General features: G+C 38.9%; 1 protein-coding gene across 1 annotated transcript in view; it reads right to left on the bottom strand.

The window, feature by feature from the left end:
- MCCC2 (methylcrotonoyl-CoA carboxylase 2) overlaps nt 1-14,657 on the bottom strand; it is a 38,256-nt gene that overhangs the window by 19,629 nt on the left and 3,970 nt on the right. Inside the window, exons 2-7 of the mRNA XM_027882623.1 lie at nt 14,359-14,425; nt 10,625-10,709; nt 10,264-10,365; nt 9,527-9,654; nt 7,671-7,783; nt 2,601-2,714 (exon numbers count right to left, since the gene is read on the bottom strand). Of these exons, the coding sequence (XP_027738424.1) occupies nt 2,601-2,714; nt 7,671-7,783; nt 9,527-9,654; nt 10,264-10,365; nt 10,625-10,709; nt 14,359-14,425 (609 nt within the window). The remainder of the gene's footprint in view (nt 1-2,600; nt 2,715-7,670; nt 7,784-9,526; nt 9,655-10,263; nt 10,366-10,624; nt 10,710-14,358; nt 14,426-14,657) is intronic.

Raw genomic sequence — 14,657 nt, 5'->3', positions numbered from 1 at the left:
CACTGACTTGCCTAGCCAAGTCTTCCCTTGGAGGTCTGACTCAGGTCACTCAGCTGCCTATACTGGCAAAAGTCTCATGTGCTACATCTCAGTAATACACATGTATGACCTAAATTTCCTTGTGAAGTTAAAAGATTGCCAACCAGGACAGCTTCCTGGGTAGTAGGGGTATTAGGTGCCTCATGAACCTGCACTAACGCTGGAGCTTGAAAGAAACTGGCTCTGAGTAAGTTCTCCAGGACACATTATTTAGTGCATGCAGTGGGTCTCCCTGGATCTGAAGAACATTTCCAGCTCCAACACAGCTCCAAGCAGGAGTGCAGTCCCCAGCAGTCTTGCCAATGGACATGCCACATCAGAAGAGCTGTCCTTTCTCAGGTCCTTTAGATTTCCTAGCTGGGCTTCTGCAACAAATGACTCTGTACCTGAGCAAGCCCCAGAGGCAGTGCTGGCCCTTTAGATACCACTGGCTCTAAGCTGATGAGCTATCCTGAACCTAGAAAAGGTCAGTACATAGCTCAGATGCTCCCGCAACAGGGTAATTATTCTTAACACAATAACCAAGCTATTAACAGTCTGTGTTCATTTCTTTCATCACACTAATTTTCTTATCTCAGTAAAAAGATATATGAATCACACAGTGTTACTCAGTCAGCCTATACTATTCTCAACTAATATCTTCATTCATGTTTATACCACTTTCACCAAGAAACTCCAAATACCTAAAGTGATAAATTTATAAAAAATTACTTAACTTTCAGGAGGATTTGTCTTTGTTTACATACAAACAACAAGCTGAAAAAGACTAATACAAGATAAAAAGGAACAGAAACCTACATAGAACATTTGAAACCATTACTGCCAAAGAATTCCAACAGCTAAAATTCTAATGAGCTGTAAATGAATTAGCATTATATTACAATAATTGCAATTAATCACTTCATCTGCTTTCGCTGACTACTTTTTTCTTCTTGTCAACTTAGAAAGCCTCCACTGAAACAATAAATTACTTCAAACTAAGTGCTTTGTTTTATCAGGGTAGACAACAAAGTATCCTTGTAACTAAAGGTGTGTTTCCCATGTCCCTGTTTTCCATATGCCAGTTACATTCTGAATTTATTTAAGACATTTTGGAACAGTAAATCATATTTCCCAGCCACAGGAAAGAATCTCTGCAGTTATGGTAAGACTTTTGGGTTTTTCTTTTAACTGCACAAGAATTTAAAAGCCGTCTATACACTGAACTTTGGAAGGGGAAAAAAAAAAGTACAAAATGCCAAATCCACTTTTATCATCAAGATAACACATTGGGAAAAAAAATTCACTCTGAAGTAAAGGAAAAGAAGGAATGCAAAAATGTGCTGTGGAAATGGGAGCAGTGTTATACAAATAAACACTAAATACAGGATAAGTTTTTCATGCTTTCAATGAAATGAACACAATCACACCTTAGGAACTGGTCAACAAATCTATCAGTGATTGTCCTCCCATAGTTTAATGGGACATGCTGTATTTTCCCAGCATCTTAAGTGGCGAAGGAAGTGACTTCCAACAGATTTCCCTCCCCACAGGAATCAGTGCAGGCAGCAGTACCTTCATTAACAATGCTGTTAAAAAGTGATTTCTCCGTTTAGGCCTGCTCAAGTTGGAAGGACTCTGGAAAGACACTTGATTTGCACTTGGCTTTGTCACAGAAAGTCTTGTAACCAAAACAGAGCCATCATGCTGCCTCAGAACAGTTTCTAAAACAAGACAAATACCTGTCTATTCCAAAAAAGCAACTTTTTCCAGTCATGATTCATTGAGACTGGAACAGTTGTGATGGGTCATGCTCTAGTTGGTAGTTCTAGGACTAACGTTTATTACTGTAAATTCATTTCTTCTCATAAAGCTTGTGTTAAATAATCTCTGTCAGAAAAGATTATTACTTGTACTGATATAAAACTGAGCCTACACTTGAACATACAGCTGTTTCTGAACTAATAAAACCCCTTCAAGCACTTCTTTTTGTTGGAACCAAGCTACTGTAATTTTAAAGCTCTCTTATACTGCAGTGTTTTGCAGTCACAAATTCCACTCCGAGTTCCACAATAAAGCAAGTTTTAATTCACAAAAGTTCTTGAGGTCAGTTTCCTTAGAAACGATTTCCTTACTAAGAAAGTAAGAAAACTATGACAAACTCTATCATAAGTGCATCTCCTTTGTCTGGAAAATGACATAAAATATAGCTGATCAGTTATGCTTCTGAAGTTCTCTGATCTTGATGGCTGTATTTTTTTTTAATCTCACATCATACTTAAAGACTACAAAATTAAATACAGAAACCATTTTTATAATTTAAAACATGCATGGCAATCTAAAAGTATTAAAAAACACCTTAACACAGTCTGACTTACACATATACATCTAACAGCCAGAAGAGATTTATTTTAGGATATACACATTGATACATACTTTAAAATGCAAACTAATCTAGAGAATATCTGGAAATATCTCACCAAGAAATGTGACAGTTGTTTAAGCTCTACAATTATCACAGCACAATTTTGGGTGGGGTGAGGGGGGGAGGGCTATGTCACTAGAAACTTATGTATTCTTACCAGTGGTGGCCCTCCCAGGAATATTGTTCCCTGTTTGCCAACAATAATACTTTCATCAGCCATTGCAGGTACGTATGCTCCTCCTGCGGTACAGGATCCCATGACTACTGCTATCTACGAAGAAAAAAAAAAACACAAATTAATGAATTGTTCAACCCCAAAAAACAGCAAATGTTTTGTACAAATTTTTCTCTGCAGGATTATTTTTGCCTGAGAGAGCAAGTTATTTTATGTTCTAGCTTTTCTTTAGAAAATAGGGAATGTCTCTAGTGTCTAGCAGTCTTTCAAGCTCTGATCTTCAGGCCACCCTGCTGGAAAATCGATATATGATGTACCACAAGGTATGTACATGATATGTTTGAAGAGACACATTCTACCATGAAATTTGTTTTTACTGATGAATGGTAAAAGGCTGAAACCCAGACGCTGCTCTAGGTATTTAGGCTTAAGCCAGAGGTTCAGTTGTTGCTTACTGGCATAGTTTCACCAATCCTTTGAAGGAAATTCCTCACATCTACTAGTTTATAACTTTAGTTCCTCAGTGGATCTACTAATGAACTCTGCCTCTTCAAGGCATGAAGTATTTTGTTACAGGCTTCAACATGAAAAATCTCTGCTTCATCCATTTGCCTAATTTTGACATGAGCATCTCCCCAATGGACATCTTCTACCAGCAATATCTTTGTGATACTGTAATAAAACTGACTTGGCCCCAGATGCGATGAATACTATAACATTACACAGCCATGAAAGTGAAGTTTCTCACTTAATTTCTCCTTCAGGAGAACAGCTCCAAAGACCCTTCCAAACCACTTGTAGAGTGGAAGAAAAGGAATACTCATGAAAAAGGCAGACAGTAAGAAACACTTTTTTTCACAATCACACACATACATGCAAAAAAAATCTAAAAACCCTCCAGTAAATACTGTTATTTTGTGTTGTTTCAAGATATTTCTAAGGCAACATCAAGTAGTGTTCTCTGTTAAACAATGATTTAATGTTTGCTCTTAAGAGAAAACTGTACACAGAAAAATGACACTTCCAAATCACATTACCCAAATCTAAAGCAGGAGTAAATGAGCTATGTTGACCTGCTATCATCAAATCAAACAGTTTTTTCAGCAAACAGTTTCTCAAACAGTATCTTAAACTATATTCAGAGTCACATGATTAATCTGCAGTAATTCTGTTGTGCATTTAATAAATAACTCCTGGTGAATACAAAAATAACCTAAGTATCTAGAAGTGGGAGAAACTTGGGCAACAAAGGTTTGTTTGGTATTTTTCCCCAGGATTTGTGTTTTTTTCCTACTCTTAATTTTGCCATGCTTATGCTGAAAAATGTGCCTGCGTTTAAACTTTAACTCAGGTGTTATTTTTTCCAACATAAAAATTGGAATATGTATATACTTGAAAAAAAAAACCTACCTGTTAAATAGCACAACTCCAAATTCTCAAATAATGTCTTACTTCTCGACTTCATTCTCTGAATTATGGCATGGGAAATTATTGGCAGGTGCAATAAAAATCAAGAGTCCTAACTGCACATCCAGTATTTCATATCCACTGATCAGGTCCCCATTTTATCCATGCAGCATATGAGTGTGAGAGAACTCAGGAAGCAGTAAATGAGAAGCTAATCACAGCTTTCTGATTCACAGCCATACAGAAAACAACACAATTTAAACTGTATTAGGTGTATAACAAATTAGTCACAGGTAAAAGTGGAGAGGGAAATTAAAAGTACCATCAGCAACTGAAAAAAAAAAAAAAAAAAAAGAAAAAAAGCAAGCATTTTAAAGGGCAAAATTGAGAAGAGATAATGAACTGCTAGAACAGACCTTCAAGCAGGTCACAACACAGAACAGCAGGTAGAAAACTAACAACATCCAGACTCCCATACCAGAAGAATTAACCAGAGTGGAAATCAGAGCGAGCATAACTTCCCAACCCCTATTTTCTAATGAAATATCCTCTTAGACAGGTAAGATGGGTCTAGCTACCACAATCAGTTACCACAGGATCAATAATAAATTTACAAACGTTAATAGTGCCTTTTTGGAATGAAACAAAGGATAGATCCATCTCCCAAAAAAAATGCACCCTCATTACATCCTTTAAATAAAGGAAGTACTTCAGTAAAACATGTTTCCCAGTCTTCAATAAATATTTGAAGAAAGATAAACTCTCATCATAGAGATATGTCTAGTCATACCTAGAAAATTTAACTTTCATCAGTGTTGTAACAAAGAGAAATGTGTTTTATTAAAAGGCAAATCTTTCTTACATTTAGTTTTTATTGTACAGGAGTACAATTACTCCTAATACAACACTATATGGTAACTGAAAGAAAAACAAATGCAACTTTTTATGGAACTTTACACATACCTTAAATATGTTTCAAGATATTTCAGAAAACACGAATATGACTTTAGGGCCAGGCAAGGTCCTGCCTAACAAACATCAGTAATTTCGGTCTTGCAAACTGGGTATACATATTTATCTTTGACATAACATCTAAAAATCATTACTCTTAGATCATAAATGAACTCTCTAGCAAAAATAAGTTTTTCAAAACTTCTCCTAAAAAACTTCTCCATCACCTTCTCCTTGTCACTTTGTGATGACCTCCTTTGATACTTGCTGTTTTACAAAAACATTAGGACCAATTTTAATCCCACGTATAAATGTAATGTACAACCCAGACCGAGCAGGAACTCTGCAGGATGACCAGCTTATAAAGTGCCTTTTTTCCTAAATATTTTTGCTCTAACTAAACACTGCTTTTCTCTTGAGACCTATCTAATCACTACAATTTCTCCACTTCTCTTATTGGAAAAAACTACCGAATGTATATTATGTCACATCTCCTAAAACAGATTTACTGTGTTGTTAGAATCTTCAGCCTTGGATTTTTCTGAAAACAATGGATTCCAAGACTCTTTGGCAGAGGAAAAGATGGTTGAAGATGTGAAGTCTGACTTGCTTCCAAAATGCGCCAAAAAGGTTTCAAGGTAACAAACAAACAAACAAACAAAATTTAAGTATTTTTCCTTAAAAATCCCACAAAGCCAATGTAAAGAGTCAGATGAAACACATGTATCCTTAACTGGTGCATATGCTTCACTCTGATAGGAAGTATTGGCTTCAACTACCTCCTTCCCACATGAAGCAGCTCCTGCCCAATGCCCCAGCGGAGTCAGCTGTGCAAGTGACTGGAATTGTGTCACCCCAGGTCCCCAGGGCAGGTGGAAAAGAACACTGGATAGTGGGATTATGGTGGGTTTTGTGTCATAGCGCTGCCAGGGGTACTGGGTGTGTGACAGCCCATCCTCAGACAATGTGAGGTGAAGTAACTGCTATGACACGTAATTTAGGAGAACCTCAAAGCAGATTGCAGGCACTCAGAAATTAAACTCTAACCCAGCCCTTTGGAAGGACAATAACTGGCTTTTCCAGGCTTTCAAAACATGGTTGAGAATTTATTTTTCTTGAAAATAAATATTGCCATCTCAAGTTCCACAGTATGTGTGACCTAATTCTCACTCAGAATAGATTTTGCTGGTTTTATTGTAAGGGAAACAGAGGTTGAATAATTTTTTAATGTTCTTCGTTCCTCAGCTCTCACTGTAATTAGCCATAGGTTAATCTGTCAGGATTGCATATGTCACTGTCAATCCCAAAAGGGAACCTGGATTTATGATCATAACTTTTTTTTGCTCTGAGCACTTGTAGATGTCCATAAAGAATGCAGGCTTCAAACAATACCTTTTTTTTTTGCTGTTGCCATTGGAAAGTTTTATGTACTTTCCCCTGGTAAACAGAAAGAGTTCTGCAGGATGAAATGAACTTTGCTGTGAGTCAGTGCTGCAAGTGGGAAGTTGTCTGCTCTCCCTTGGGATCAAAGAACGCTAGTTCTGAGAACTGGCGTTCAGAACTGGAAGTTCTGACAAGTCCGTCACAATTTCCCTTTTCTGACTTTTATTAAGGACTGCTGCTGCAGTCTGTCTCCTTCATGTCCAAAAAAAATACAAGAAGATCTCAAAAATATGACAAACTAGGACCACCAAAGGTAAGCAACACTTTCTGCAGGAAGAACATCTAAGTAAGCTTGAATTTTTTTTGGTCTGCAAAAAGGAGTATGAGGCAGGCACAGGAGGGGTCTACAAAATGATATGAAGAGGCCGGGAGCTGACTGATTAGGCATCAATTCTGTAGGAACCACCTGGTTGTTCACTTTTCTGTAGTGTTCCTTTATTTGGGTGAGGTTATCTTCAAAGACCATGGATTCCTCCCTGGTAGCTTCTCACAGGTCCCAGCTGACAATTCCCTTACAGTCTTTATCCTATTACCTGCCTTCCTCAGCTCCATTGGGACCTCACACTCTGCCCTCTATTTTCACCACAGCCATGGCTGCCCATCAGCTGTCACTTCCTCAAACAATTTACATTCTTCATGAGTAATAGATCCAGAAGTGCGCTTCCCCTAGCACACCCCCTGCATCAAACAATTAATCCCTACGTATTCCTGAAAGAACCATGACACAAAACTGCTTCTAAATCCAGAACTGTGACTAACAGTCATTCTATGCATCAGAAAATTAACCTCACTGTTAAGGTAATTTTATCACAAAGCACATCAGTGTACAAAAAGGATATATAAATATATCCATACCCCTATTAGTTGAAAATATGTCTCATTTACCAGCCATCATCAAAGGGGTCCTCACCTTTACAACACTGATGCAGGATAATCAACCCTTCCAAGAGATTTCTTAGTGCTTCCTCAAACGGCCCTACATACCATGCTGTCAAGTCCATTTCTCTCCTACTCCAGGACAGGAGCAGGTAAGTCAGGTCATTAACACTAAGACTAAGAAAGAAGACAGCTTCCCCAAAGCTCTAATGACTTCTTGTGGACAGTTACTGTGTTTACAGCACTTCCAATGCCCAGGTTAGCACAACACAGTGCTGTCAAAAACAAAGCACTGGTACAAGCCTTGAAAACAGGTAACAATAACAAGCACGAAAATTAGTAAGTATATTTAATTCTTAGGTAAAAGCAAATTACCTGTGGAATTCCTTGAGAGGACATGACTGCTTGATTATAGAAAATACGACCAAAGTGATCTCGATCTGGAAATACTTCTGCTTGACGAGGTAAATTTGCTCCTCCTGAATCAACTAGAGTGAACAAAAATATATTAACATGTCTTTGAACAGTGTTATATACTTAAGTTGTTGGTAAAGTTATTTAAAAAATACAGCAACTACTAACACTAAACATATGTCCACAAATCTAGGTATGTTAGGACATTCTTTGTGGGGCGAAAGGGATGGGAGAAAAAAAATAGCAAACATTCCCTTCCAAAATCACATCCATCACAATCATTTTCATGGAAAATAAAATGAGATGTGCTTAAAGATGCAGCTGTGGCTCCCTATACAAACTTTTAAACTCATCTTACCACAAAACTTTTAAACTAAGAACGCTTTCAATGTACAATTTTAACTCAGTTATTCTACTGCAATTCTGTCACAAGTTCCAGAAAAAAAGCAAGACTAACCACCAGTGAGTTCAAAAGGTGCAGCGTGTGTACTTTCATACCTTGATTATACTTCATACCGAAGACCTTAAACTATCTTTAGAAAGACTCATTTATTATATGTCCCTGTCTTAAGATGTGCCCTTCAGCTTACATGTTTCCAACAGCAGCTACCTCTCTACTCCCAATTAATGAAAATACCTTCTGTCATGAGATGTATCCAGAGAAGGATACAAGCAAAGTTTCTTCCTGTTTTTTAACACCCAATATAAAATTTAACCCTCCCCTTTCCTTCAACACTCCTTCTGCGGCAATCCCACAAAATCTACACCCCATGTCTCCGTATCCACCTCACAAATAGTTTCAAGTTTGGACTTCTCCTAATCCTTCCCTTGGTATCATTTGCATGCTTGGCCTGCCAGCAGGCCAAGACACTACAAACACAAACACTGTACAGGACCTACATTTATTTGGACTTGTTAACCAGTACAAGCATCCAGACTGACAAACTGATTATTGCCCCTCTGCTGCTTCGTCAGCTGCTAGGCTAAGCCAAACAGACAAGGAATAACCCACCCTACTTTTTTTAATGGAGACAGTAGAGGGGTCTTTCTCCTCTGATGCTGACATACACAAAATCCACAGGAATACACACTCTCTTACTACTGTCTGTCAAATTTGAATGAAATTGGCTAATAAGTTCAAAAGTTATTAGATTGGGAATTGAGGCTGAAAGGAAGACACTGGCAGAAACCTCTTGGATTTGTACAAAAACAGGCTAAGAAAATACAGCTAGTAATACACTAAAGATACTTGGTACTCTGATCTTAATCTTTAATAAAAGTATACATACGTAAGACTTCCAGGAAGGTCTGGTTAAATATTGATGTAATAGTCTAAACTCAAAACGAAAAATAATATACAATAAAATTTCTACTTTGGTAAAGTTAATCCCATATTCTAAAGACCTGTTGATCCAAACTGTAATTGAGGTTACTTTTATTCGTTTGGCATGTTCTCTCATACAGCTACATGCTACACCAGAATGTACTTTTTAATTGGAATTTAAATTAACTGTATGAGACTACAGGAAAGATTGTTCCTTCACTACAGAAGGAAAAGAACTAAGAAAGAAGTTATACAGTGTTAACAGTTACATCTGTATCTTATGAACCCAACCCTACAGCAGTGCAGAAGATAGTGCTGAGAACCCATAAACACCCTCCAGTTAAGATGTGCCACCAATCTGTAGAGGTAACACAGCACTAATAAAAGCAGATTTGAATATGTGTGTCTAAAACACATTCTTGGTTAGTCAAAGCTGGAGAAAAATGAGCTGCCCTTAACACAGGACATTTGCTATTTCCACAACAGGACTTACCCAAATAAAGGCAAGGGAGATGATTTTGCATTGCAATTTCTTGAGCACGTAAATGTTTCTTAACAGTGATGGGATAATAGGTGCCACCTTTAACAGTTGCATCATTAGCAACAATCAAGCATTCCACCCTAAAAATAAAACAAGTTTATGGGAGAGTAAAATATTTCTAATGAGTAGGCATGTATGTTGTTTAAGAACTGCAGCATGCTAAGGACTCTTGAAGCCCAGATGCTCTAAGAGAGCTCTTCTCTCCTGTATTCTATCAATTGCACTCTGTAACAGCAGCCTCAGAACTAAGATGTCCTGTTCCATTATGCTGTATAGCACCATAATTAATTACAAGAATAGTCTTGGAGGTGCTTTGAGTAAGAAAAACTACTTTTCAGACTAAAATACCCTCCTGGTTTTAGAAAATTCTTTACAAATGCACTAATCTCTTTCCTTCATTGCATCCCAGAAACTCTATGTGTGTTGTTTTAATATGGGATACACTAAACACAAAGAAAAACAGAACCACAAATAAATAAACCCCAAAACAACACAGGAAAAAAAAACCTAACAAAAAAAACCTCACTTTCTTTTAGCCAAGACTATACTGAGAGACCAACTTTGTTGATTTTTTTGGGTATCAGAAATGAAATGCTAAAAATGCTAACAGATTAATACTGGAAACTGAGTAAAATTACACCTTCCTCTCTTTCACACCATCAGTAATGTAGATGACTGGAAGCTCTCACCCAGATACTCGTCCAATGCCCGTGATAATGCCTCCTGCAGGTACCTCTTCATTTCCATACAACTGGTAACCAGCAAACTGGGAAAACTCCAAGAACGGAGAGCTGAATAAAGACAAATAAAACAAAATTTTAAAAACTAATTGGCTGTATTTGCCATTGGATCTCACTTAAAGGGTTAAACTTTTAAAATTATGTTTGTGGGTTTTCTTTTAAAAAAGAGATGAGTATTTCAAAGAACACCTATTTGTTGAAATGGTGTTATTTGCAAGTGCTTATGGAAACTAAAGAGTAAAGAAGTTTGTTGTAGTATTTACCTGCAAAAGAGAACCTGAAGAGTTTAAGAACAAAAGGAAGTGCCTACCCGGGATCAATAAGCTTGTCAATTCTCTCTCTGGGTAACAGCTTTCCTCTTGATGTGTGAAGCTTACGAGCTTTTTCTCCACCTCCTGTGATACAACAGTAAATTGTCACATTTTCTGCAGACACACGTAGATAAATCACCATTTATATTAAAATTCAGAATGGAAGTGCTGACGAGTTCCCATTTTTTGGAGCACAGACCTTAATAACGAATTTAATAAACAGTGTTTTCCACTTCAAACAGATTCAAGGTATTGATAAAAATGCTTGCTTTTTAGAATGTACTTTATTTCCCCCCTCATTTTTAATGGTTAGTCATTTCCCCCCTCATTTTTAATAGTTAGGTGAGGATTTTAATAAATATAGTTGTCTGAAACCTTCCCCCACTTCTTGGCAACAAACCGGAGGGCAGAAAACACACAGAGACAAAAGCACAGAAGTAGAACTTTAGAAAATACTATTCCCTAAACTGATTCAGAATAGCTATGCTGAATCCAATCTTGAATGATCCAACACAATCTAGATTAATTTCCTTAGATCATGCCAAAACTGTAAGCAGAGTTTAGACACACAGCATTTAATATCACGTTTATATTTGTTTCATTTCAACCCTTCACTCAAGGTCATCCTAAATCATATCTTTTGCTCTCCAGAGCCTTGTGTCATTCAATACTTAAGATTTGTTGACACACCTCAGCCTCTTTATAACAACAGCTTGTACAAACATTGTCTCTCTGTGTAGACAGATCACTGATTCACCTCATCACTCTAAAATTGTCTCCCTGTCCAAAATAAAGAAGGGGCTATTTTGCTAACATTTCTCCTGAGACTCCAGGATTTCTCTGTCAGCTAGGTATCACCGAAACAGAGCTTTAAAACTTCCTTTCAAGACCTTTCTCCCACCCCACCTCGTTCCTTGATCACTATGCACATCTTTTCCCACCCATCAGGCATGCCAGAAGTCCACAATTTATCTCCAGTTCAGCCTGTTCATTAGGTCTGTATATCCAGTCTAAGCCTAAATCTTGTAACTTCTTTCTATACAAGTTTCTTATGATACAACCTCTCACATACACCCACAGAGCTACTCATCCACGTTTTTAACATCTCACATCATAACTACCTTTTCTCTGACCTCCATCTCGCCTTTCTCCTTTTCACTGAGCGATGTTACAATAATAATTTTCATCCTGGGACTTCTGTCATCTCTGTGCACTTCTCCTCTTCACAAATGCTTACTCCCCAGGCCCTGTAGCCAGTGTATCAAACATTCCTCTTCCAACATCAAGACACTCTAACCTGCACTAGCCTCTATTCTGTAGAATAAGAATAAAGATATTGTACACATCCTTCAACAGTATTCAAGGTAAGTAACTAATTCTTCTCATATATTTAAATGACAGGCAAAGCAATTTCAATCGATACCACTCAAAAACACGTATTAACATCCTGGTAGAGCCCACTCTGATGGAGGAAAGATGAGGACTAATTTCTTGTCCTGTCACTGTGTAACAGGCAAGAACAGGCAAACATGCAGCAGTGAAGAAGGACACGATCATTAGTTCATGAGCCACACACTGAATTGCCGCCTTCACTACTGCATGTTTGCCTGTTCTTGCAGTTTCTGCACCTGTAAAGAGACAGAGGTAGTCTGTCATGGGCTTCAGCATCTCCTCATGAAATCCTGGACCTTTTTTCACAGTAAGCAAGAAAAAGCACTAAGCACAAAATCTTAACTGTGCTCCATTCCAAAGTTGTAAAAGAAACTGCATTACGTAAGAAACAGTATATGAAAAGACAAACCAGTATCATGATAGTCACAAGAAGGGGAAAATTAAAGCTTCATGCTCAACCTCTGGCAGCATAGTTAAGCATTTATAAAGCATTTTCTCTTGCTGTCTCCATTAATTGCATTTAACTATAATTCACTCAGGCAGTCTTATAAGTCAAAAAAGAAGAAACACAAATTTCAATCTTTTAAACTACTACACACTGGCTTCTCTTTGCCAGCACAACTACAGCCAGAAACTTTGAAAAGAACTACTAAAAAAAGGAGGGCCAAGGAGAATCCCCATCCTTTTTCGAATGCATGGGGAAACACAGTCACAAAGGATGAGGAAAAGGCAGAGCACCTAATGCCTTCTCTGCCTTAATCTTTACCAGACCAAATTTCTCTGGATACCCAGTCCACTGAGTTGGAAGACAGGGGCAGGGAGCAAACTGAAGACCTTGTAAGTAAGTAATGGCCAGTCTTCGCGAACGAAGAACCGGGGAAGGTCTTTACCCCTTCCAGCCTGCGCATTGGATTTTTTAGGTGAGACACAGTGTGCGCGGAACTGAGCCCACCCTTTAATCCTGAGGTTCATCTGCCGGGGCCAAGCACGCTTGGACGGTGGCAGCGAGGTCCTCAGGACGTAGATGGATTGCCTTACAGGGCTAACGAGCTCCATCTGCCCGGGGAGGGGCCCCGACTGGGAATCGAACCCGGGTCTCGATGGTGACAGCGCCGTGTCTTAACCACTTCACCTTGTAATCCAAGGGGAACTGAGTAACAACTTGCTACACCACTTAGACACACACAGGTTTATGGGGGCAGGTGGGATGCACCTAAGAGTACTGAGAGACCTGACAGAAATGCTCACAGAGGCACTTTCCATCATTTCCCACCAGTTCTGGATAACCAGGGAGGTCCCAGTTGACTGGAAGCTGACCAATGCAACCACACATCTACAAAAAGAGGCAGAAGGAGGATCTAGGGAATTACTGGCCTGTCAGTCTGACCTCAGTGCTGGGGAAGGTCAGGGAGTAATTATCTTGAGTGTCATTACACAGCACATAAAGGAAACGCAGGGAATCAGGGCCAGCCAGCATGGATTTAGCAAAGACCAGCCCTGCCTGACCAACCTGATCTCCTACGACAGGGTGACCCCATATTGGAGGAAGGAAAGGCTTCAGATATTGCCTTCAGCAAAGCCCTTGACACTGTTTGCTACAGCATTCTCCTGAAGAAACTGTTTGCTCATGGCTTGGATGGGTGCACCTTTCGTTGGGTAAAAACCTGGCTGGACAGCCGGGCCCAGAGAGTGGGGGTGAATGGAGTTAAATACAGCTCATGGTCGGCCACAAATGGGGTTCCCCGGGACTCAGTTTTGGGTCCAGACCTGTTTAGAAACTTTAGCAACAATCTGGACAAGGGGATCAAGTGCACCCTCAGTAAGTTCACAGACTACACCAAGTTGAAAGGGAGTGTTGATCTGCTGGAGGTTAGGAAGGCTCTACAGAGGCATCTGGGCAGTCTGGATCAATGGGTCAAGACCAATGCTGTGAGGTTACAAGGCCAAGTGTCAGGTCCTGCAGTTGGGTCACAACAACCCCATGATACACTACAGGCTGGGGAAGAGTGGTAGGAAAGTTGCCTGGCTGAACATGAGCCAGCAGTGTGCCCAAGTGGCCAAGAAGGTCAGTGGCATCCTGGCCTGGATCAGCAATAGTGTGGCCAGCAGGACCAGGGCAGGGACCGTGCCTCTGCATGTGGCACTGGTGAGGCTGCACCTCGAACCCTGTGCTCGGTTTTGGGCCCCTCACAACAAAAGTGAGTTATAATCCAGAAAGTATGTTGTATCTGAATCAAGTGACTCATGAGCAACTGTTATAGGGGAAAAAATTACAAAGAACAAAACTGGTTTTTGTACCAAATTAAATGAGTTTAGTTTTTTTTTCAAAAATCATACTTACCTAATCTGATTTTTTCTGCATGTTCTTGCAGTTCAGCTACCAGCGCTTTCATTCGTTCATAATTTTCCTGAGTTGGGAACAAAACAGAATTTTAAGTTTAACCAAGAGTGACTGTATTAATTTTTAATACACAAACACAGAAAGACTAACTTATCTTCCAAATCTAATTTTACCTTGTTAAATAATACCTCTGTATTGTCTTTAAAGTAATAACATTTCTACCTATGTAGAAACTGGCTTCTCTCAAGCATTTAATAAACATGTTTCACAAAAATTCAGAATGTCTTAGGACAGTAAAA

Source organism: Empidonax traillii, unplaced genomic scaffold, assembly GCF_003031625.1.
Source record: "Empidonax traillii isolate 1590-97213 ecotype Southwest subspecies unplaced genomic scaffold, ASM303162v1 scaffold108:size1079785, whole genome shotgun sequence".
NCBI classification, from domain to species: Eukaryota; Metazoa; Chordata; class Aves; order Passeriformes; family Tyrannidae; genus Empidonax; species Empidonax traillii.
The sequence above is the reverse complement of the archived record's forward strand: the minus strand, read 5'-3'. Positions and strand labels throughout refer to the sequence as shown.